This window comes from Phalacrocorax carbo, chromosome 2 (assembly GCF_963921805.1).
Source record: "Phalacrocorax carbo chromosome 2, bPhaCar2.1, whole genome shotgun sequence".
In the NCBI taxonomy this organism is placed as follows: Eukaryota; Metazoa; Chordata; class Aves; order Suliformes; family Phalacrocoracidae; genus Phalacrocorax; species Phalacrocorax carbo.
Window position 1 is genome coordinate 160822491 of NC_087514.1, and position 21819 is coordinate 160844309.

The following is a 21819-nucleotide window of genomic DNA, read 5'->3' on the forward strand; positions in this document are numbered from 1 at the left end:
TTATACGCCTTGGTCTTTTTTTTGCCCAGAATCTTGCTGCTGAAAAAACATATAATAACCTAGATATCACGGTGACGCAAGCCCTACAGCACCGTTCTCAGTATTTTGAAGGTGTTGTAAAGTGTAGTATGCTGGAAACACTGGAGACCATTGTGGATAGAATAGTGAAGGCTGAGGTGAGCTCACTTTCTGTTTTTCCCTTTACTATAAGTTAAAAGTTGTATCACCAAACTAATAAGTAGTGTAAATTTATCCTAAGTTATTTTGGTTACTTGGTGAAAGTATTTTTTCATAACTACATGTGTTTGGTATCTGTTTGCTTTATAGACTTACTATAGATGCTTATAGGGATGTGCAAAATATTGTACAGTACATCTGCAATAATACTTGGTTATTTTCATTTCTGTTTTACGACATTAATTGAATGGATTTCAAAGCTTCAAAAGAATCAAGTTTCTTCAAAGCCTGCCACAAGTTTTGCAGGCAAATAAGTATTTAAACTCCAGCTTATAGATGGGTTGATTGGCATATTGGAAATTTAATGGGTACAATTAGTTAATGCATACAGGGTCCAGCACTGCTCTCATACAGATACTGTGAAACAGGGCCAGAAAATAAATTCCTGTAAAGAGGCCTTCACTAACTGCTCTTGGAAATTATATATCTGTGTGCCTTCCATTCTTTCAGTGCTGTATATCTTGTTTGTTAGTGCTGGGAACTTTCTTATACAGAGGGGTGAATAAGCCCCTGTTATGCCTCTCTGCAGAAGAAAATCAGTATTACCAGTTTCAGTTTTCTCCGAGGTGACACCCAGCCCCATTTAGATGCTTTAAGTTCTTCAATTACAAGATCTCTTTTTTTCCCCATTTTAGGGCTGTAACCATGCATATACTTGATATGAGTAAAATTTCCACTTTGTTAATAACCCTTAGAACTGCCATTAGGCAATTTCTACATGTAACTCTCTGCATCCGCTTGATTTTCTTCCTGAAAGTGAATAATTTTAGCATTGCTGATATTTCAAATCTGGGTAATTTTATTACTATCTTAAGAAGCTTTAGACATTTGGGTTTTAAGAACAACTCCTACCCTTTGGTTCAGTCAAAACACAGTGAGACTATATGTAAAAATTAGTCAGTCAAAACTACAAGCTATTTTTAGCTGCCAGAGGAGTGCTTGATCGTACTGGAAATGAAACCATTACATTGTCCATTTTTCTTGAATTCATTACACTGAGAGAAGAATAAAGTTATTAAATATGTGCATATACAAGAACTAATAACCCCATCTAAAATATCACCAACATAGTTTCATCAAAAAGAAAATGCAACAATATTTTGTCTCCCTTCCCCCCTCCTTTCATCCCTGCGTCAGGTGGGTATGACTGTTCAAATAATGTAGAGCTCCTCTTTTTTTGTATCTGACTAGCAAAGTGGTTGACCTCAAACATAAATTAACATATCTATTAAATCAAGACTGCAGCTTTCTTGCTATCAATCTGTGAGAAGATAAGAAAAATTCTTTTCACTTTCTTCACTATTGTATCTGATTACCTTAACTTAAAATAGTGAAGAGAGAGAATTCAATTAGGTAAAAAGTAAACATGTAGTAGGCTCCCAACTTTTGACAGCACCCTTTTTAGGAACACTTCCTTATGAGCTGGTTCAGCTGTCAGGTTTCGGTTATTCAACTCTGTGCCCGCTTGCAGTGGACTCTGGTGCCAGGACTGACCTTAGGGCACTCTCGGGGCTCTGCGGTCGTCTTCCGCTGCTGCAGCCTGCCCTGGCCGATGGGCCTCAGGACATAGGAGCATCCACCTACTTTCACCAGAGTTAGGACAAAAGTTTTGTAGTATAAAATGTTTCCTGGAATAGATTTGTAATTATAAAATCATTATTTAAAAATACAGTGTTACTGTTGATAAATCTTTCTTCCAAGTTCTGTCCTTGTGTGTGTTAACTCTACAGTGAGTTTGCACAGGTAAGTTGAATCTTTTTTCTGTCTCTGTGCAAAATGAGCATTTTAAAACCAACCTGGCACTCAGTTTCAATTGTGTAGCCCTACAAGAAAAATTAGGTTAAAACAAACTTGGGCGTGTGAAGATAGAGCAAGTTTTCATGCTGTGCCTTTCTCTGAGACAGTATTTTTCAGAGGAAGGCTCACTTTATTACTGTATCTTACTTTTTGAGATCGGAGGCTGAGTTGGGCAGAGCCTGTAAGTTGGGGGAAAAGTGTTTGATGTGAGTGTCACTTTTTGAGAGCAGAAGTACTTTACAGACCTAGATCTTGGCTTAGCTGTCACTTCAAATCTGATTATGTTGCCATGTCAGAGAGCTGTGTGCTTTTTAAACATTCAGTAGTTTTCATTTATGTAGGGTAAGCATGTTTGTACTGCGGTGTGAGACTGGTATCCCTAACATTTTGAACCATTCTTTTTTTTTTTCTACTTATCTTCATACTGCATTACTTTAAGATTCTTTGGTTTTTCTTTGCTTTAGCTATTATTTTAAATCAGGCAAATATCTCAAACTATCTTCCCTGCTCGCAGGTTCATCGTTTGGTGGTAGTGAATGAAGCAGATAGCATTGTGGGTATCATCTCCCTTTCTGACATCCTACAAGCTTTGGTACTCACACCAGCAGGTATGGATGTTGCCTTCTGAGCTTTGCCATACATCGTTTGGTAGTGGGTATGCCCTGCTGGTTTTAATTTATTTGACCATGGCAAACTTCTGATTTTCAGCCTTTGTAGCTGTTCGATCATAGTTGTTAAAAACACTTTTCATTTCTCTTCAGGAAAAAGAGGACAAAATATTAACTGTCGGTCTTTTGTTCACCAAGGAATGCATGCAGAAGCTTCACGAACATCACTGCTGTCCCTAAATCTTTTTAGAAAAAAGGTCTTGATTAATGTTTTAACAGAAAAAACAGAATGAAGTTGAACGTTGCCTGTATAGGCAACATATACAGCAGGGAGCTTTCCCTACCTTCCTGAATTTCTGTACTCTGGCCAGTGCTCCTACTGTGGGTGCAGCTGTGCTCGCCACTAGCTCTGCAGAACCACCACCTCGGAGCCCTGCAGTTGTCCAGCTGTGCTGTGGGCTTTGGTTGGCACAACAATGTCAGAGATGTCATCCCAGGCCACCAGAATTATTCCAGTAGAAGTCTCTAGCGTTTAATAAACATGATTGGGTTCCTTTTAACAATAGTATCCAACAATAGTTCGGCTACTTTTATGTTGGTTGGTTGCAGGGGGAGGGGGTGGTTTGGTTTTATGGGAGGCTTTTGTTCGTCTGTTGGTTTTTTGTTTGTGGTTCTCTTTTTTTAAGTTTTGCCCAAGTTACTAACCTGCTTTATGTTCTGAATTGTAACTTCACTTTGACCACATAAATTACTTCAGTATCACAACAACTGAAGCAAAGCCCTCTTTTGGCTTTGTGAGGAAGACAAACGATGTCTTCAGCATTACAATTTTGCCTCAGAAAACATCAGACTAAGCAAACAGAGCTGGATATGTCCTTCAGAAAAGAAAGTCTAAATGTGAGCTTAACTGGGATCTCTTACTTGCACTGACAGATAGCGTGATGACGTGAAAGTCTTTCTCTTAAGTTAATGTAGCTTTTTAAAATAGCAAGATTTCTTCTCTGAAAAGAAGTAATCAGTGATGCTGCTGGAGGTATTATGCCAGTGTATCTGGTTCCTTTTAATGACCTGGAAGAGCAAGTAACCCAGCTGAAAGGTGTGGATGGGTATGAGAAATCAGCCCAAAGGCCTGGCTCAAACGGGCTCGTGGCCTAGAAAGAGAATGTGTGTCCCTTCTAAGGGGGAGGCGTAATGACAGGCAGGCGGTGCCCCTCCAGGCAGAGGAGGTGGTTTCCCCCATGACTGGAGGGTGGAAGGATTCAAGAAGGGTAGATCTGACTGTTAATGGAGCAAAGTTTAGACAGAAAAGATTAATCTGAGTACTGACAAACCAAGAGCTTTGTTATACTTGAATTACATGGACACTTAAGTTGCAACTCTGTGAGCTGATATAATGGTGCTCTGTAATTAAAAAGGGCAGCTCCTGCTCCTGTACTCTGGGCCATATGCTTCTGGCATTTAGTGTGTGGCAGCTCTCATGAGATCCCTCCGTGAGCTGCTGAAATTCATCGATCTAACAGAAAAATGAGCCACAGAAAAGCTGCAGAGTTTTGTCAGTTTGGCACACCAAACTGGCTCACAGAAGAGTCTAGTACTGAGTGCAGGGGTTAGAGCAACAGAGGGGGCAGGATTATGCCACTAGAAGGGATGAGGTGAGGGAAGCAATATTTTTTAGGAGCAGTTGGGTGTTAGATTGCAGTTCCACAAGCAGCTGCCCAATTTTAGACTCATGAAGTGAGGATGGCTACAGTGTTGATCTAGTTTGTAGAGTCTGGACTGTGATTTACCACTTAAAAGTGGGTGCGTAAGAATGACCGGGTACATCACGCCCTAAAAGTGTCCATTTCTCTTTACAGACTGGAATGGAAAATTTATTGACTAGCAGGAATTAAGACCAGTCTATGTTAGGGGGGAAAAATTCTCAGTTGTGATGGCAAAACCAGATGTGTGTTAATGAATTTTTCAGTATTTGGTTATACATTGCAAGCAGTAACTCCAGGTTGCTGGCAAGAGATGCTTGCTCTCTAGGGTTGGATGCTGAAGCCAAACTCACCATAGGGTTCAGTCGTTGCCCAGCGTGTGGCTAGTTTGAGTACTTGGAGAAGAGGCAAGATGCTATATGGTCCTGCTGAACAGGTCTCTCGGATCCCTCCTGTAAGCAGAATCTGCCTCTGAGCCAGGAAAAAAGGGTCCTTCAGCACAGCGTAGTTAAACTGAGTCCTTATATCGTTATTCTCAAGCAGGACTTCATTTTTGGGGGCTGTTATGATTAAGCTTGGCTTCAAAGCTGATGGACAGGTTTGGGGTGCAGCTTTTTGTTTGTTTGGGGTTTTGGGTGTTTTTTGTTTTGTTTTTAATTTTTGTGCTGGGGAGGATCTTCAAAGCCGCTTTTAGGAACTTCCCAGAAGAGTTACTTAAGACCACCGTGCCAATGAAGTTAGACGCAATAATGGTCTAAGGCCTTCCTCGCCCTGTTCACGCTAGCGTTTAGCAGTCCCACAGTGTATTCTGTACGAATGGTTCCAGCACTAAGCTTCCAATGACGTGGTCGGACAAAGTTGCAGCGTTTGGAATGAGCCGTGCTTTTCCCGCAGCCCAGCGCTACGTGCGTAAGGAAATCACGCGTGCCTTCCTCTTCTGTTAACAGGTGCCAAACAAAAGGAGAATGAAAGCGAATGACTGCTGTGAATGTACACGCCTTTGTAGGAGAACTTGAACAAAGTTTCTGGGTCAAGTTTGTCTCAAGAACAGTGACTGCAATAGAACAGAGCAGGATGGTTGAGAATGTGTATTGGGACTTAGTGATGGATGATGAGTCTATTCCCCCCAGTGATGTCGCAAAAAAAAAAAGCAGCATGACAAAAGCTTATGTTAAAATGTAGGCTTGTATTTCAAAATGTCTTCAAAACATTTGCTGGAAGACTTCACATGATGTCCTTCGTTAAAATGCACTGTATTCTGAAACCTTTTCATTTTGTATTTGACAGAAGTCACTGGTCAGCAATGGATATATGTGACATAAGGCAAGTGTATGGCATATTCATATCATAGTGCCTTATGTCAAAATACAGCAATATGTCATCACTGTTGCCCATCACTGTCAAAGGAAGTATTGTGCTAAACGAGACACTGTATTTGAATGTGAAAGTCTTTAAACCTAAAACCAAATCAGTTTCAGTTCTCATTAGATTTGTCATAAAAGCTGTAATTTGAATATCGGTAGACTTCTTTAAAACTTCAATGACAGTTTTGTGTTCAATGTTGCATTCTGAACCGAGATGTAAAACAAGACTGATTTTAAAAACAGCTTTATTTATTTTTACTTTCATGACAATTTTTTACACATCTTTGGTGGATAGCTAAAATTTCACCATATCCATTAATAAACTGTTGATTGTTATACAAACGAGTGGTAGATTTTCTCATTATTTAAAACTCTTGGAGTTGCTGAAGCTGTTGAACAGTCCACATTGCTTGAGCTGAAGATGTCAGAAGCATGGATGGAGAGCACTCTGTACTGTAACACACAGGCGCTACGGAGGGAATGAGGTGCCGGAGAACATCTTCGTCTGTATTAAAGTGTAAAACGCTGTTTGTACAACAAGCCCAAAACTTTTTATTGTATATGGTTTGTACAGAAGTGGAGGAGTGAGGAAGGCTGCGGGGCGTTTGCTGATGTAAATGTACTGTAAAGTTTGAAGATGAGACTTTTATAATTGTAGAATCTTGTAGATGGAAGAAATTAAACCCTACAACATCAGTTTGGTTTTAGCAGTTCTTGCCGAGTTGTTCTGCATGTAGAGATGTACGGGCATTTTTGTTAGTGTAAACGAGGTATAGAACCATTCTTGTTCTCCTTCGATTTTAAAGGCGGCTCATGCCAATGGAATAATGCTGGCAGTACTTCATACCGGGTTTCCAGCCTGAATACTGTACTGGAATAATGGCAATAAATTGATCTGTTATTTTTCCATTTATAAACATTGAGGTAAAAAGTTAAGTTTTCAGTTTGCTTATAAAATGTGAGGTTTGAAGAATAATGAAAAACCCTTCAGAACTTTTCTGCTTTCTAGAAGTATTGAAATTTTGAACTAAATGTGTGAAAAATTTCTTCTTACTGGCATCTTTCAGGTATAAAAATATTCCTGCAGTACATCATGGGAACTGTTCTTTTAGACTTTACCTTGCTTCTTACTCTGTTAAAAACTTTGTCTTTTCCACCACCTTTTCTGACTGGGTAAATACTGACTGTTCCCCGTAATTCTGGAGGGTGTTGAGTTGAAGTAGCTGTTTCGGCCTAACAGCCACGACCTCGGGGTCTGGTGGTGATTGCTGCCATCAGAGATTACATCAGCACCGCTCTGATTATCACCCCACCTCCCCAGCAATGACAGAAACTAAAAATAGTGGCTCTCATTCTTTGTGGGGTCTGCGGAGGGGATAATGTGCGGTAGATGAGGATAAGTGGTCAGCAGTACTACCTGCAAATGCCACCCCATGATGAAGAGTTGAGCCAAAGATACTTTCTGTGTGTGTGTGTATATATACCCACTTTATTTGTTAGCATGAAGTCTCTTGGCCCTGTTCCACGCAGACAGCTTTGGGCCTGTCTGCATAAATTAGTATGCAGAAAGCCAGAATGAATTTGCAGTTTTCTGTACAGGGTCATTTGACTTTCTGTTTTAATAATATTACCAGTGCTGTTCACGTGTGGTGGACACAGGACTGGCAAAATTACAGAAAGCAGCCGTCTCGGTGATACAAAACTGTACTTGGAGAATTTCCACCTTTCCTTTCTGGACCTGAGTTCCAAATTCTGAATGTGCAAGAAGCAGAATTGCAGCATAACTCCACAAGCCTGAAAAAGCAGCTGTGCTATCAAAAAGGTGCTCTGCTTGTACTGGCACAAGCACCAGTGCTGATGCAATAAACAAAACTTTAAAAATCATGTCATTTTTAATAAAGATCAGTTTACTACAGAGCTAGAAAAAAAATGCTTGTTTCAGCATAAGGGAGGGACGGGAATAAGTAAATGAGGGTGGAGAAAGGAGGGGTGACGCAGCAGCAGTGCTGTGTGTGCCCAATTAAAATGACGGTGTAGCTACAGCCTTGATCTAGGGCTTGTCACATGGCCCCTGAGGGGCCTCAGCCATGGAAAAGTGTGAAAAAGATGTCATTAAAATCAAGTTCTTGCACATTTATCAGTCTATGATTTTTTTTCCCCCTCTGGACGGGCAGCGAGCAGCACCTATAGATGGGAGACCACAGCAGCGGCTGCAGGTGCTCCTGTGCTGCCCGCAGCCGGGGCTGTGCTGCAGCTGGGCCGTGGCAGCAGGCTTCCCCCCGCGGCTCTGCTCAAAGCCTGCTCAGTAGCACAGATATCTTCCCTCCTGAGGATGTGGGACGCTGTAGAAACAGTTTCTATTTTAACCAGCAGGACTGTAAAACGTGTGATTGGTTTCTGTGCTTCCCTGTACATCTCCATGCCCAGCAAGAGATGTCTGGGAAAGATAATTATTCTAAAGTGCTTCTTGGTTGTGTAAGGAAGCAGAATAAGTTTGGGTTTTACCTACTCTGTATGTCTTTAGCTGTTGAGGTGTAAGAAAATGTTTCTTAGTAGACTTCAGCCCTCAATATTTTTCAGCATCTGGAGATGATGTGAACTAACTTAGAGAAATTGTCCTTTGCTGACATTGATCGCTTGACTGATGAAAACACTTTCCTGTTTTAGTTCTGGAATCCTTTCAGTTTAAAGGTCCAAGATCTTTAAGCTCCCACAGGCCGTATTTGCTGTTTACTAGGAACTGAACTGCGAACGTTGCACATCCGAGGCCTATCATCTTCTCTTACTAAGAAATGTTATTCTGCTGAGAAAGTTTGGGTAACCCAGAAAGAACCAGCCTTGATCTCCGAGGCCTGAGCTCTTGTTCTCACAGCAGACAAGAGGGTTGTGACCGAGGCGGTTCCAAGCCTCCGTGTTGCTTTGGGAACACTCCTTGCCATCTTCCGAGAGAGCTTAGAGTAAGCTGGAGTCTCTTCAGCTTTGGTCCAACTGGAAGTGAAGCCAGGCGTGGTTAATACTCTCACAGAGCAGGCTGTGGAACCATTCGCACTGAGCTCTCCAGTCAGTTTTAGAAGCCAGCTTACTTCCAAAGTTTCTATGACCCTTCACCCCTTACCCTCCCATACTGAACACTTATTAGGAGGAAAACATTCTGAATAATTTAATACTACCCTTTTATCCTCATAATGCATATTATACAAGAAGAATGTTCTGCAGACGCTGGTCTTTACTCTTAACTTCACATCTTGATTCAAATGCAATTTGGAACGTCACTTTCTGAGTCCCCGTTTGTTTTATGAAGAGGCAGGGCTGCTCCCACTGAAGCGAAGGAGAACAGGAGGTGACCTGTACTCGTACATCACACTCATTCCTTCAGGAAAAAAGCATCAGCAGAGCTCGTCCCTGCCTGCTGTGTACCAGGACCTGCACGGCAGTAGCCCGTGATGTCAGTAGCCCCTGCGACTGGAGTTGCAGGTACCATCTAACACCAAATCAGTTCCTTAATTTTTTCCTACTGATACTTCCACCAGTGTTTCTAACTGAATATTGGGAAATACGATGGTTGTGAAAATGCAGGAGAGAGTAGGAATGAGCATGAGATTGAACTGAATGTACTTTGTAACCTCCGTGGGCAGCAGCGTCTGTGCTGCACGCGTGGAAGCGTGCCCAGTGCAGGCGCTGGACGCGCTGCAAAAAACTCCCTGGAAGGGTCCTGATTTGCCGAAGGACAGAGCAGGTCGTTACACCGGTAACTGCCATTATGGAAATTGAACGTACAAGTCAGAGCTGTTCTGCATTTGGATTATCAAATCCAAATATCTGTATTATAAAAGTACTTGACTCTCAAGTTATGTTTACTACATTAAATTCATCACTGCTTTTCCTCCACCACAGCAAAGCAGATACAGGCAACAAAAATCAGACACGTCCCCTCAGCCCCCCTTGACGGCTGTTCCCGATCTCGCTGCATACGCGCACTCAACTGGTCCTTGCCACCCTCTATTTTGGTACTTTCTCTTTTCCAGAACCTGGGCCCTACCTGATGTGTGGCATTCATTGACCATGTCTGTTGTGAACTCACTCACAATAAAATTAATGTAATTTATCATCTGAACTGATGCGAAGGCTACAGTTGATTTGAAGGTGTATCTGGCAAAGCAAGGTATAAACAGGCCTGGAATACAGGTGGTGCGGAGGAGTGGGGTGTAGGTCACTTGTCCTAATGTTCTCCGAACTCCTTTGTAGTTCGCAGCACAACCTGCAACCACTGTAAAAATGCAGAAGCTGGAGCAGGACCAGGGATCTGCACAGGGGCAAAGCCCCAATCCCTCCTGCTACCGCTGCTGCGGAACACTGCGCTGGGAAATCCCAACCTGAACATCACACTTATAGTGTCGGAGGGGGAGAGAATTTCAGCGAAGGGCCACTTGGTGAGGGTGTGAAGCTCTTCAGCCCTAAGCATATAAACGGTAAGAGTTCGAATAAAGCGCAGTGCCCTGATTAGATATATATGACAGACTTCACCGCCAAAGGCACGCTCTCCCTCTGCACCACAGCACTCCAGCAGGCGTTTAAGATTAACCTGGGCAGGAGAAATGCAATGACAGCCTTATCACCATCCAGATCCTCTCACTGCTGCTACCGCTTGAGCAGCGGTATCCCAGGGCGCTCCCAGAGGCCGCTCAGCCCTATCGCCAAGTCCTAGAACGTGGAGAAATGACAAAGTTCACTGAAAGACGTGTTTTCCTGTATTTTGAGCATCCCAGTCAAGATAGAATGAAACACTTGTGTGATCCTGAGGGAATATGGATCATTAGCCAATTCTTTCCGAAGAACCAGTGGAAGAAAAGAAAGTCGAAGTTTTTTCTGCAAGTTTAAAACACACCCATGCCCAGGGAGGGTGAGTTCTGTGTTCCTGCTGCAACACAGGCTGAGGAAGCACAGAGGGTATCCCAGGGTGGGACAACTCTTGCCGTTAGAGGCAGTAAATGAAGCAGCTGAAGGGGGGAGCAGAAACCCTGCAGTAGTGAGCTCCTAAACGAGTCGGGAGCAAACAAGTGCAAATTAACGGAAACAAGATGAATAAATAGACAAGGGTGCAAAAGGTGTGTGGGATAAGAAAGAGTAAGGGAAAAGACCTAATCAAGAAAAGTGGGGTGTCAGGGAGGGAGCAAAACCACAAGCTCTAAAAAAATACTGGTGGTTACCACTCCCCGCTCTGAGCTTGGGGAAAGATCTGAGCGTATTTTCAGACAATGTAGCTTAGGTTTTAGGAGAGTGCACAGCGCCTAAATAAAACACGCCAAGACCTGAAAGGATATGGAAGTTGAAAGCGTAAATACCACAAACTTCACCTATGTTACCAAAGCCATTTATGCCATTGGAAGGTAACTCTTCTCTCAGTTTTTTCAGTCGCCTAGCTCAGCAAATAGCCCAAATTTTGGACCACGCCATGGTTCCAGAGGGTGAGTGTGCAAAGATGACAGCACAGCTGCAGAGCTACACTCAAGGGATGGTCCTGCAGGATGATGGCTACTGCAATCCTCATGTCTTTTGAACACCAGACTTAGGTCTTTTACAACACACAAGGCAAAAAGGCACGCAGTTGTCTGCATCGGGCAGGGCTGTCCCTCCACACCTCACAGAGAGCTGTGAACAAGACCGCTCTGGTAACCAAGGCAGGATTTCTAAATGCTACTCATTTCTCAGCCCCACCAAATCCATCTATGTAGTAGGATTACACCAATCACTGCAGTGTGGTACTCTAGAGCTGAAGTGAAGTGGGAATCTGTACTGTAGGGAACAGAAAACACTCCCTAGGTGAACTCTTCACTGGGCAAAAAAAGCTGGCTGGATGGCTGAGTCCAGAGAGTTGTGAATAGAGCTAAATCCAGTCGGTGGCCGGTCACGAGTGGGCTTCCCCAGGGCTGTTTTGTGGCCAGTCGTGTTTAATATCTTTATCAATGATCTGGATGAGGGGATCAAGTGCACCCCCAGTAAGTTCACAAAAGACACCAAGTCAGGCGGGAGTGTTGATTTGCTCGAGGGCAGGAAGGCTTTGCAGAGGGACCTGGACAGGCTGGATTGATGAGCTGAGGCCAGTTGTATGAGGTTTAACAAGGCCAAGTTCTGGGTCCTGCACTTGGGTCACAACAACCCCATGCAACGCTACAGGCTTGGGGAGGAGTGGCTGGAAAGTGCCTGGCAGAGAAGGCCCTGGGGGTGCTGGCTGACAGCCGGCTGGGCATGAGCCAGCAGTGCCCAGGTGGCCAAGGAGGCCAACAGCATCCTGGCTTGTGTCAGCAATAGTGCGGCCAGCAGGGGCCGGGCAGGGATGGTGCCCCTGTGCTCGGCACTCATGAGGCCACACCTCGGATGCTGGGCTCAGTTTTGGGCCCCTCAGTACAAGAAGGACATTGAGGCGCTGGAGCGTGTCCAGACAAGGGCAATGAAGCTGGGGAAGGGTCTGGAGAGCAGGTCTTGAGAGGAGCAGCTGAGGGAGCTGGGGGTGTTTAGTCTGGAGGAGGCTGAGGAGAGACCTTATTGCTCTCTGCAGCTACCTGAAAGGAGGTTGTAGCGAGGTAGGTACTGGTCTCTTCTCTCAAGTTACTAGCGATAGAACGAGAGGAAACAGCCTCAAGCTTCATCAGGGGAGGTTTAGATTGGATATTGGGAAAAATTTCTTCACTGAAAGAGTGGTCAGGCATTGGAACAGGCTGCCCAGAGAGGTGGTGGTGTCACCATCCCGGGGGTGTTAAAAAAAAACACACGTAGACGTGGCACTTCAGGATATGGTTTAGCAGACATGGTGGTGTTTGGTTGATGGTTGACTTGGTGGTCCTAGAGGTCTTTTGCAAACCTTAATGATTCCGTGATTCTATGAAGAGAGGCTGGACATGGAGAAAGAGCATGCAGAATGACATCCACTGCAGCCATCGCTGACGAAGCACATAACCCCCTCCCCATTTTCTCACAAAATAACTATCTTTTCATCACATACCTATTCACTAAAGGCCGTCGTACCTGCTGTTTCACAGTTACCAGCACTTAGCCCTCAAGATCCTCTCATCCAGAAGATGAAGGGTGCAATTAGACTATGCCAAACACCACAGATACTTCCTTAAAGCTTCTCTGCTTCTTCCAAAGCAACTTGCTTTGGTGTATAAACAGCCTTGTTTTGCTTTAGTTCCCTACCCTCTTACCGGGTTAGATGAATACTAGTACCTGGGAATGAACAGTTGAGATCAGGAGGAAGAAAACCCCATCTCCCTTAACATCATCAAGCTGTTAGGTTGGTTTAGTTGTATTATCAGTTGTACCTTAGCATAATTGGATGCTAGATAGAGGGGTGTATGCCCAAAAAAGACAAAATGCACATAAAAAAACTGATTTTTACTGCTAAATAGTGTTCATTTTTCAATAAAATGTGGAACGGGTAAATACTACCAAAAACTTTGGCAAGGTAAGTAGCGGTAAGTGTGGAAAAAGGCAAGTTTCCTGTTTCTCATGCTTTTCTCCCTTAAACTCTACATCCATTAAGTGCTGAAGTCACCACCAGCACCTGTAGAACTCACTTTTTTCGAAGTCTAAAACTCACCACCGCAGAGACCCCACAGGTAACGCTTTATTTCCACCCCTCACCCTCCCTTTACGTGCGCATTTGGCGGCGCTCCACAGGCTTTCGGACCCGACGTTTTCCCGGAACAACCCCATTTATCTGCCCGCACAGGGAACGCTCTGAAGAGACACTGACACGGTGTTTAAAGAAAACGCCGCAGCCCGGCGGGCAGACCCTTTCCGGGGGTCTGAGCCTGTGGGTCTGCGGGCGGCGCGGGCGCCTAACGGGGCCCTCCTCACAAGGAAGCGGTCCCGAGGCATGGGGGGCCGCGCAGCCGCCTGCCCGGAAGGGAGCCCCCGGGGCCGGGCGATGGAACCCCCTCTGCCGGCCCTCAGGAGCCCAGCGGCCGTTGAACCGCGGGAAGCACCAACCGCCCCAACGCGCAGGCGTAACCCGCATGGCCCCGCCCCTTTCTTTGAACGCCTCTCGGCCAATCACCGCCCGGCGCTGCCGCGGCGCCGCCCAATCGGCGGGCGGGAGGGGTAAGGCATGACGCAGCGAGTTTTTCCCCTGGCGGTGGTTGACGCCGGCTGCCGGCGGCGGTGAGGTCGCCGCTCCGGCCTGTGACGCTGTGACGCACAGGTACGTGAGGGGCTGGCGAGCCCGCCGGTCACGTGGGGCGGGCGCCGCCGCTGCTGCCGCCAGGCGCCGCGGGTCCCGTGCGGTCGGCCCGCCGCTCCGCCGCCCCTCCCCGCTCCCCCCGCCTCCCCCCGCCGCATGTCGCTGGCGGCGCGCCCCGCTCCCCGTCACCCGCCCGCCGCCACCCGCCGCCGCCGCCTCCTCCGCCGCTGCCGCCCTTGATGTGGTTCGGGGCCGGGCGGGGAGAAGATGCCGCCGTCCAAGTCCCGCAAGATCGCGATCCTGGGCTACCGGAGCGTGGGTGAGCGCGGGGTGCCGCCGTGAGGCGGGGTTGGGGGGGGGGGGGGCAGTGGTGGGCCGTTGGGGCGGGGGTGCGGCGCTTTCCCCCCCCCCCACCCCCACCCCCGGCGCGGGCGGGTTGTCACGGGCTCGGCAGCGCCCCCCCGCCCGCGGGGCGGCCCGGCCCGGCCCCCGCCGCATCGCCCTCCCCCGCGGCAGCAGGTGCAGCAGCGGCGGCGGCGGCGGCGGCGGCGGCGGCGGGGAGGGAGGGCCGCCCCGCTTCCCGCCGCCGGGAGCGCGCAGACGCGGCGGGAGGGAGGGCGGCCGGGCGGGCCCCGCCATGGCGGCGCCGCAGAGCGCTGCGGGCCCGGGGCTGCGGGGCCGCTGGGCCCCTCGGAGGAAGTTTCACACACGCATCATCCTCGCCGCGCTCCCGGCCCCTGCAAAACCGGGGTGAGAGGCGGCTCCTGCCCCGCCAAGGGCTGTCGGTGTGCAACTGGCGGCGCGTCCCGGGGTGCCCCCCCCACCCAGACACCGGCTGTTGCCGCCCCTGGGGCCGGGGGTCGTGACAGCCCTTGGGGCCGCGAAGGGATGCGGTGCCGACCGGGAGCGCCCCAGTCCCGCCAGCTCAGGGAAGCTGTGATCTGCCACCCTCCAAACGCGCCCCTGCATCGGCTTTACAGCCCAATTTTGCAGCATGGAGGGGAAACCAGGTTGATCTGTTCCCATTTCTGGCCTTTTTTTCCCCTCTCCATAGAGATAGTTCGTATCTGCATCAGCAGCGTAGCGAAGCCGACATCGCGCCAGTTGCTCTCGTTAAGGCCGTGGGGCTGTACTGGGGCCGCGTTGCTCTTGCACGGTGCTACTGGTACAACGCAGCGTGGACTCCCGAACCCACGGGGAGGAACTTCCTGGAAGCGTCCAGCCCAAGCCTAGAGTAGCTGACAGGGTTTTTGTTCTGTAACTGCCCACACCTGTAATCCTTTCTCCTCCTACGTTCACCATCTTTGATGGAAAACAGTTTTAGATGTTTCAGTGTTTGGGCTTGTCAAGCGGAGGGGAATAAGCCATAGTACAGCTATGCTAGTCGATCAAACTTAAAAGCGTAGATCAATGTTGATGATAGTCTGTGGTTGGGCAAAAAAGGTGATGCTACAGGGAGATAACGTGCTGCTATAAAACAGGTTTTTACATTTAAGTAGTGGCTAAATCGGTAATCTCTCTGTTACGCACTCAGCAGAAAGAACCCTTAAAAAAAAAAAGCTGTTTTAAAGATCAAGAAAAAGGCTAAATAAGCAGAGCTGTTTCTTAGGTTTTGTATGTAAATGCAACCTGACTTTGAGACAGGATGGTGTAAAAAGGATGATGAATTTGTCTAGTCCTTAAAAGGAGCAGTGAGTAGTAGATTGATCAGTTTGCATAGTATATTTGACACCACTTGTTGGGGCCCCTTTCGTTGCCTGTCTTGTGTGTTATGTTTTCTTTTTGTCTTTGAGTACTGGTGAACACAAGCGATGGGCAATGTAAGTGGGAAGGAGGAATGCTTGAAATTCTGTCCTTTAGAAGCCTGTGATGGGGACTGGGTGTTGTGTTGAGCTTTGGTCTTTCATCTGTTGACAATGACAAGCAGCAGTCAAAAAATCGGATGATAGAAGGGTATATACTCAGTTGAGGAAAACCAGAAGAAACAGTATAGTATTGTTACTTGGGCAGTGATGTTTTAAGCAGTAGCGCTTGTATGGAAAGGGTGGACAAAAAGTTACCCGAGGTCTATTAAGACCTACTATTGACCTTCTTCCGCTAAAGTTTTCTGAGACTAGTGCGGTATTAGGCTCAATAGGACAAGATCAGTTTTATGAGGAGGGCTACAAGTTGTATGAACATACAGTTAAGAGGGAAAAAGTTCTGGTTTACTGTCACTTTCCTTTCATTGTCCTTGGCAATTCTGTGTTACCTCTTAGGTAAAAGTATTGCACGTTAAAACTGCAAAGTTATTCTTCTTAAATATGGGAGCATTAAATATCTAGGCAAATACTTACGTAAAAGTCCAAGCAGTAGAAACAGGTCATTGGGGTCCTACTTCCTTCTTGTAAAGAGGTTAGACAAACAAGAAAGTTAAACTGTGAGATTTAAGTTGGGTCCTCAACTTATCGTAGCATGCCTCCTAAAGTCTAGCAGGATAGCGACTTAGTTTGGCTTCAGAGAAGCTTTTGAGCAAGTCTTGCTTTGTGTTATGTTGCAAGAATATTACTTGAATCCTCAGTAGTGAAGGACTTAATCTCTTATGAGGACAAGCTTTTGGGTGGTAGAAAATTAAGAGCATTTCATCTGGGGGAAATGCAACATTGAATAGAGCTAATATTGGTTAAGGTGGGGAATAATTCCAAAATTGGAAGGACTGTAAGGAAATGTTTTCCAAATTCCCTTTTATAACTGGGGAGCTACATTGCTTTGCCATTTACGTTAATCTTGACCCTGGAATGAGGGAGGCTAACTCTGGCAAGTTGTAAAATGTTTACAGTCTTATAGGTTAGCATAAATGCTTCGGTGACCTGCTCTGTGAAGTTGTGTGCTCTCCCTGTGCTCTGCATGGTGTTTGAGATGGAGCTAATCAGAAAATGGTGACCTTTTTTTCCCTGTGTCTCTTTCAGTTACATGTTGAAATAACCAGGTTTTGATGACATGTTTTGAGCAGTGAGCTGTTCCCTGTAGCTGATGATTCAACAATTTTGCAGATCTTTTGGGTTATGAGTGTGTATAGTAATGGGCAGGCATGTCCTCCATGGGGATTTGTGAAATGGAGTGTGAATCTTGTACTGGCTTCATGCTAAAAGCCCTTGGTTCGTTTACTTACATTAAATTTTACTCTTATTCCAGTGCTGTTGTCAGATAGACTAGAGGTTGGCAGTGGTATTCTGATATAATAGTTCTCAGAATAGAAAATTCAGGAGTCTGCTTGTTTGAATACACTCCCTCTATCTTTCAACACCACCCTTTCATACGTGAAACTAGTATTCTTTGCTGACAGGAGCGATCACAGTGGAAGCCTCATGAATTCCCAGGCAGACCTACTTTCTGAGATGCAGACACAGTATTTGCCAGGAACTTCGTGACTTGTTTTTTGGAGAGGAAGGCCAATTAAGTGTAGATATGGCATACAGGTTGGGGCATGATGCTAGGCAAAATCACACAAGAATGTCTCCTTTGGGTTTTGCTCAGGCCCAAATTGGTCTAAGAAAGTTAAATTCCATTATGTAAGTGTGCTTGTCTTGGTGAGGTTCTGGGTAGAAGTCATATGGATTTCCTCCCCAAATCTGCTACTTTCATGATGGGAGGAACTTTACTTTGCTTACTGGTGTTTCATAAGTGACCAGAGTGGACCAGCTACTTGAGATTTGATTCTAGAAAAAAAATGTCTTGTGCATGAAGCGTAAGATTTTAAAATGCTACTGCCTCAAAAAAAGAATCTTCATACTTGTATTTTGGTCATAATTTAATATATCCCAAATACAACTGGAAGTAATGGATTTGCATGGAAATATATCAGGCAAGACTAAGATTTTCTAAATATCTTTGGAGTAACAGCGACTCTAAAAAGCAGCATATGGCTGTCCAAAATGCGTTGTGCTCAGTTTGGTTATTTTTTGTTTATGAAAGAAATATGTAAATTCAGAAGACCACAAATGCCTGTGTGAAAGAAGAGGTTCCTTAGATCATCTTGTAAAACAGCTCATTACTGGAATTCTCTATATTATATTGAACTGATGGATTTAAGATAAGCAGGGAGGTGTTTGCTCTTTAGATCAGCTGCTTCAGTCATAGGTTGCTATCTCAGCCTGATTTGTATTTGTGCCGCTGGTATTACAGACGTACTTGCAGAAACTGGATTTCTGTTTCTGAATTTTACACATGTGGACTGGTGATCTGAAAATGCTCTCCTGGTCAGTTTATAGTTCTGAGGGGGAAACCCAGTTAGGTTAGTGGTGACTTACTGTTTTCTTCCGCAGCTAAATAAATCAACTTTTGTGTGTAGGTGGAGGGCAGTCCCTACTGCAGGCAGAACTAGTCATGGTCTGTGATTGCGGCATGCAGGTAGCAAAAAAAACTATGGTGGAACAGAATTATCTGCCAAGGTTAGATTTATATGGGAAGGCTTCCAGGTGGCTGTATTAAGCTAAAAAATGTTTCTCTCCTTGTCTGAAAGCAAGGAAGGCAGAAAAAGCAGAGCCTTTTTGTATATATATGTGTGTAAATAATAAGAATAATTGTTAGGACAAAATGTAGTTACTGGTTTTGGAAACGTGAGTTATTTGAATGTTAGGAGGCAGGTATTGTAAAATGGAGCTGAGGCTTTGCTTTTCGCTTCTGAAAGATGGCATCTGTTTGCACAGTAGTATAGCCCCCAGAGGAGGTATCCCTTTGATATTGGACAGAGGGAAGTGGTAATTTTAGCAGGCAATAAATTGCCCGTGTAAATGTCAAGAAAGAAGGAACAGAGAAGTTACTGCTGTCATGTGCTGTAATTTGGTTTACAGAATTGGTTGCGTCCGCAACATTGGAAATCCTGTGATTTAACAGGAAAATTGAGCAGTTCAGGATCCAGACTAAGGTTAAAATTTTGCTGAGTCCCTCCTAAGTGCCAAGATTATTTTCCTAGCACTTCCCCTTTTAGGACTGCATTCATTCTGCCAGGTTGCAGCAATGCTGCTAAAAGGAAAGGTTGCAGCTACCAGGGGACTGAAATGCGGCTGGAAATGCCAGCTTTAATTGCATTTCAGTGTGAGTGACTACGCTGTTCCAACAGTGAAAGTTGCTACAGCGCATTTGATAGCAGTAGCTGGAAGCACTAGAGGCAGCATGTTCAGCTGTAATATCAAGCCACGGTGGGGTTATTTGAGGACACTGTTTCAGGATTAACTCTTAAATTGCCTACTCTGATCTCTCTTAATGGCAACACTTGCAGGTTTTGCTTGTATATTTGAGTGTTTTGGTATTTGATTACTCAACTTAGAGTTAACGTCGACGGGAGAAACCAAATGAAACGTAGATCCTGTAATTTATAAGCTATATAAAGTTGAAGCTCTTCATTTAGATATATTACACTGCCTTAAGTGTAGGTTCTGGGTAAACTAACCACCTCTGCGGTACGCACTGCTGTGGAAACTTAGCATAACCACGCGTTTGGGATTACAAGAGCAGGCTAAAACGTGGTGAGCTACCAATTATGATTAACTTCCTGTAGCTCTCCTGAAGGTGACATTCAAGGGCGTATTGTAAAAACTGCTCGACTTAATTGTGTATTCAGTCCAAAAATCGAAACAGCTTCTCTGTGGGATGTTCATAATGCACTCAAGCTCTGCGAATCCTGCATGAGTCAAAATTGCTTGGTGTCAACCCAAATTATCTTAAATCGGAAGCTGGAGACATGAAGCACAGTATGTAAAACACGAAGCTGCCCTTGTCAGTCATGTATCTGTCTCCTTAAGGACTTGAGAGGCTTCCTTTTGTTTTCCAAGGCATATATTTGAAGTGAACGGCGAATTTGTTGTGAATTTGATACTGTGAGAAATTGAAATGTGCTTCCTGAGTTTGGGGGGTGGTTGTTGCTTAAAATTTCTCTCTTCCAACCCTGGTCAGGATATTTGCTTTCCTATACAGTTCTTGCACACTGATGGCAGCTATCCTGCGAATGAGGGTATGTGGGATGGGGAAAAAAGGGAATAATGTGGGGAAAATCCACATTATACGTTGTCTAGGAGACCTCGTGAACTTGGGCCATTAAAGATTGTTTTCTTTTATCGAGAATTAGGAAATACAGTGGAATTGTCGTTCTGGGGAAAAGATGGTTGTACTGAACTTGTATCATGGAGGTAAACTGAGGCAGTTCTTGAACAGGGTGCTGAAGCAGGCTTTCAGGTGCAGCTTTTCTCAAGAAATGCCTCTGCCACTTTTCTGATTGCCATGTAATGAAGGCAGATGCAAATGAACCACGTTGGGTGGGGCTTCCCTTGGCACAAATGGAGCTAATCCTGCGCTGTGGCTGGAAGTTGCACCTTCCTGCCCCAACCCGGGCGCTGGCACTGGCGTGCTCAGAGAATTTATGTCTTTCAAAAGTAAAGCAACCAGAAGGAAAAGTTTTCATATCGTTCAGCTGGTCGGCTCTGCAAGTAAGACCCTGACAGAGGGAACAGGGTCAGGAGTGTGAGCTATTTGGGGGAGGGTGGAGTAGGCTCTTTGTGGCTGCATAGACTTTACTTCAGCAGACCTGTTATGAAACCACATCTGTAAGTATTTTTACTCTGCCTCTCCAGATCAGCATGAATACTTTTTCGTAAACTTTCAACAGCGGGCCTTTTGAATCAGAGTAGTTCTCTTGATGGAAGAAGATAAGGTGGTGAACTGTGCGTTGGGGAACTATGAAGAAATCAAGTTTTTCAAGATTCTTGGTTAACCTTTGTAGTCAGTTCATGCAGAATTGAGGAAAAATAAGATATTTGACCTGGGGTAAGTCTAAACCTTGTTCTGAAGCCCTCAGATTCAGGTGATGCTTCAAGTGATATCTGCTGGAATTTTCTGGAAGCTCTTGGTAGTAAAGATGCTGCAGTGGAGCAAAGCCAAAAGTCCAGACTACAGTGTGCAAGGCGTTCAGAATCCCTAATTGCGTCCCTATTTTGAAAACCAGTGGAAACAAATCTGAAGGCTCTGTTGCCTTTCAGAGTCATCTTTAGTGTTTGCTAAGATATACTACAAAATATACATTGTTAGCAAATACTGGTTGATTCCTTCCTTAGTTTCAAGTATTTAGTGACACTATTGCAGCATAGAAATGGTTCACAACTCCTTAATCTGTTTAGATGCACTGGTTCTTCCTCAGTTTATCATATGCACTTTGATCACTGTACGTGCAAATTTTAAGTATAGTTGTATGAAGGATATGGGATGAGGCAATGGTGAAAAAGGTAGTTCCTGAAGTGCATATTTTGGATTATCAAGCATGATGTGCTAATCAAGATGAAGACTGGACAAGCTGTCGTGGTTTAGCCCCAGTCAGCAACCAAGCCCCACGCAGCCGCTCGCTCACTCCCCCCTGGTGGGACGGGGGAGAGAATCGGAAGAGTAAAATTGAGGTAACTCATGGTTTGAGATAAAGACAGTTTAATAGGTAAAGCAAAAACTGCGCGCGGAAGCAAAGCAAAACAAGGAATTCATTCACTCCTTCCCATGGGCAGGCAGGTGTTCAGCCATCTCCAGGAAAGCAGGGCTCCATCACGCGTAATGGTTACTTGGGAAGACAAACACCATCACTCCCAATGTCCCCCCTTCGTTCTTCCCCAGCTTTATATACTGAGCATGACGTCATATGGTATGGAATATCCCATTGGTAAGTTTGGGTCAGCTCTCCTGGCTGTGTCCCCTCCCAGCTTCTTGTGCACCCGGCAGAGCATGGGGAGCTGAAAAAGTCCTTGACCAGTGTAACTGCTACTTAGCAACAACTAAAACATCTCCACGTTATCACCACTGTTTCCAGCAAACCTCCAAAACATAGCCCCATACTAGTTACTATGAAGAAATTTAACTCTATCCCAGCTGAAACCAGGATACAAGCAAAGAATAGCTTGTGAACCTTGGGGGCTCCT

At 45.4% G+C, this 21819-nt stretch overlaps 2 protein-coding genes across 8 annotated transcripts in view; both read left to right on the forward strand.

Annotated features, from left to right (window-relative positions):
• PRKAG2 (protein kinase AMP-activated non-catalytic subunit gamma 2) overlaps positions 1-6402 on the forward strand; it is a 231489-nt gene extending 225087 nt beyond the window's left edge. For all 6 annotated transcript variants that reach the window (XM_064445079.1, XM_064445080.1, XM_064445081.1 and 3 more), the window contains 3 exons: positions 30-176; positions 2549-2642; positions 5290-6402. In XM_064445079.1, coding sequence (XP_064301149.1) covers positions 30-176; positions 2549-2642; positions 5290-5321 — 273 coding nt within the window. In that variant the 3' untranslated portion in view covers positions 5322-6402. The remainder of the gene's footprint in view (positions 1-29; positions 177-2548; positions 2643-5289) is intronic.
• Positions 6403-13912: 7510 nt separating this feature from the next.
• RHEB (Ras homolog, mTORC1 binding) overlaps positions 13913-21819 on the forward strand; it is a 42937-nt gene continuing 35030 nt past the window's right edge. The window contains exon 1 of one of the 2 annotated variants that reach the window (XM_064445086.1): positions 13913-14204. In XM_064445086.1, coding sequence (XP_064301156.1) covers positions 14153-14204 — 52 coding nt within the window. In that variant the 5' untranslated portion in view covers positions 13913-14152. The remainder of the gene's footprint in view (positions 14205-21819) is intronic. The other variant, XM_064445085.1, reaches the window with a different exon arrangement.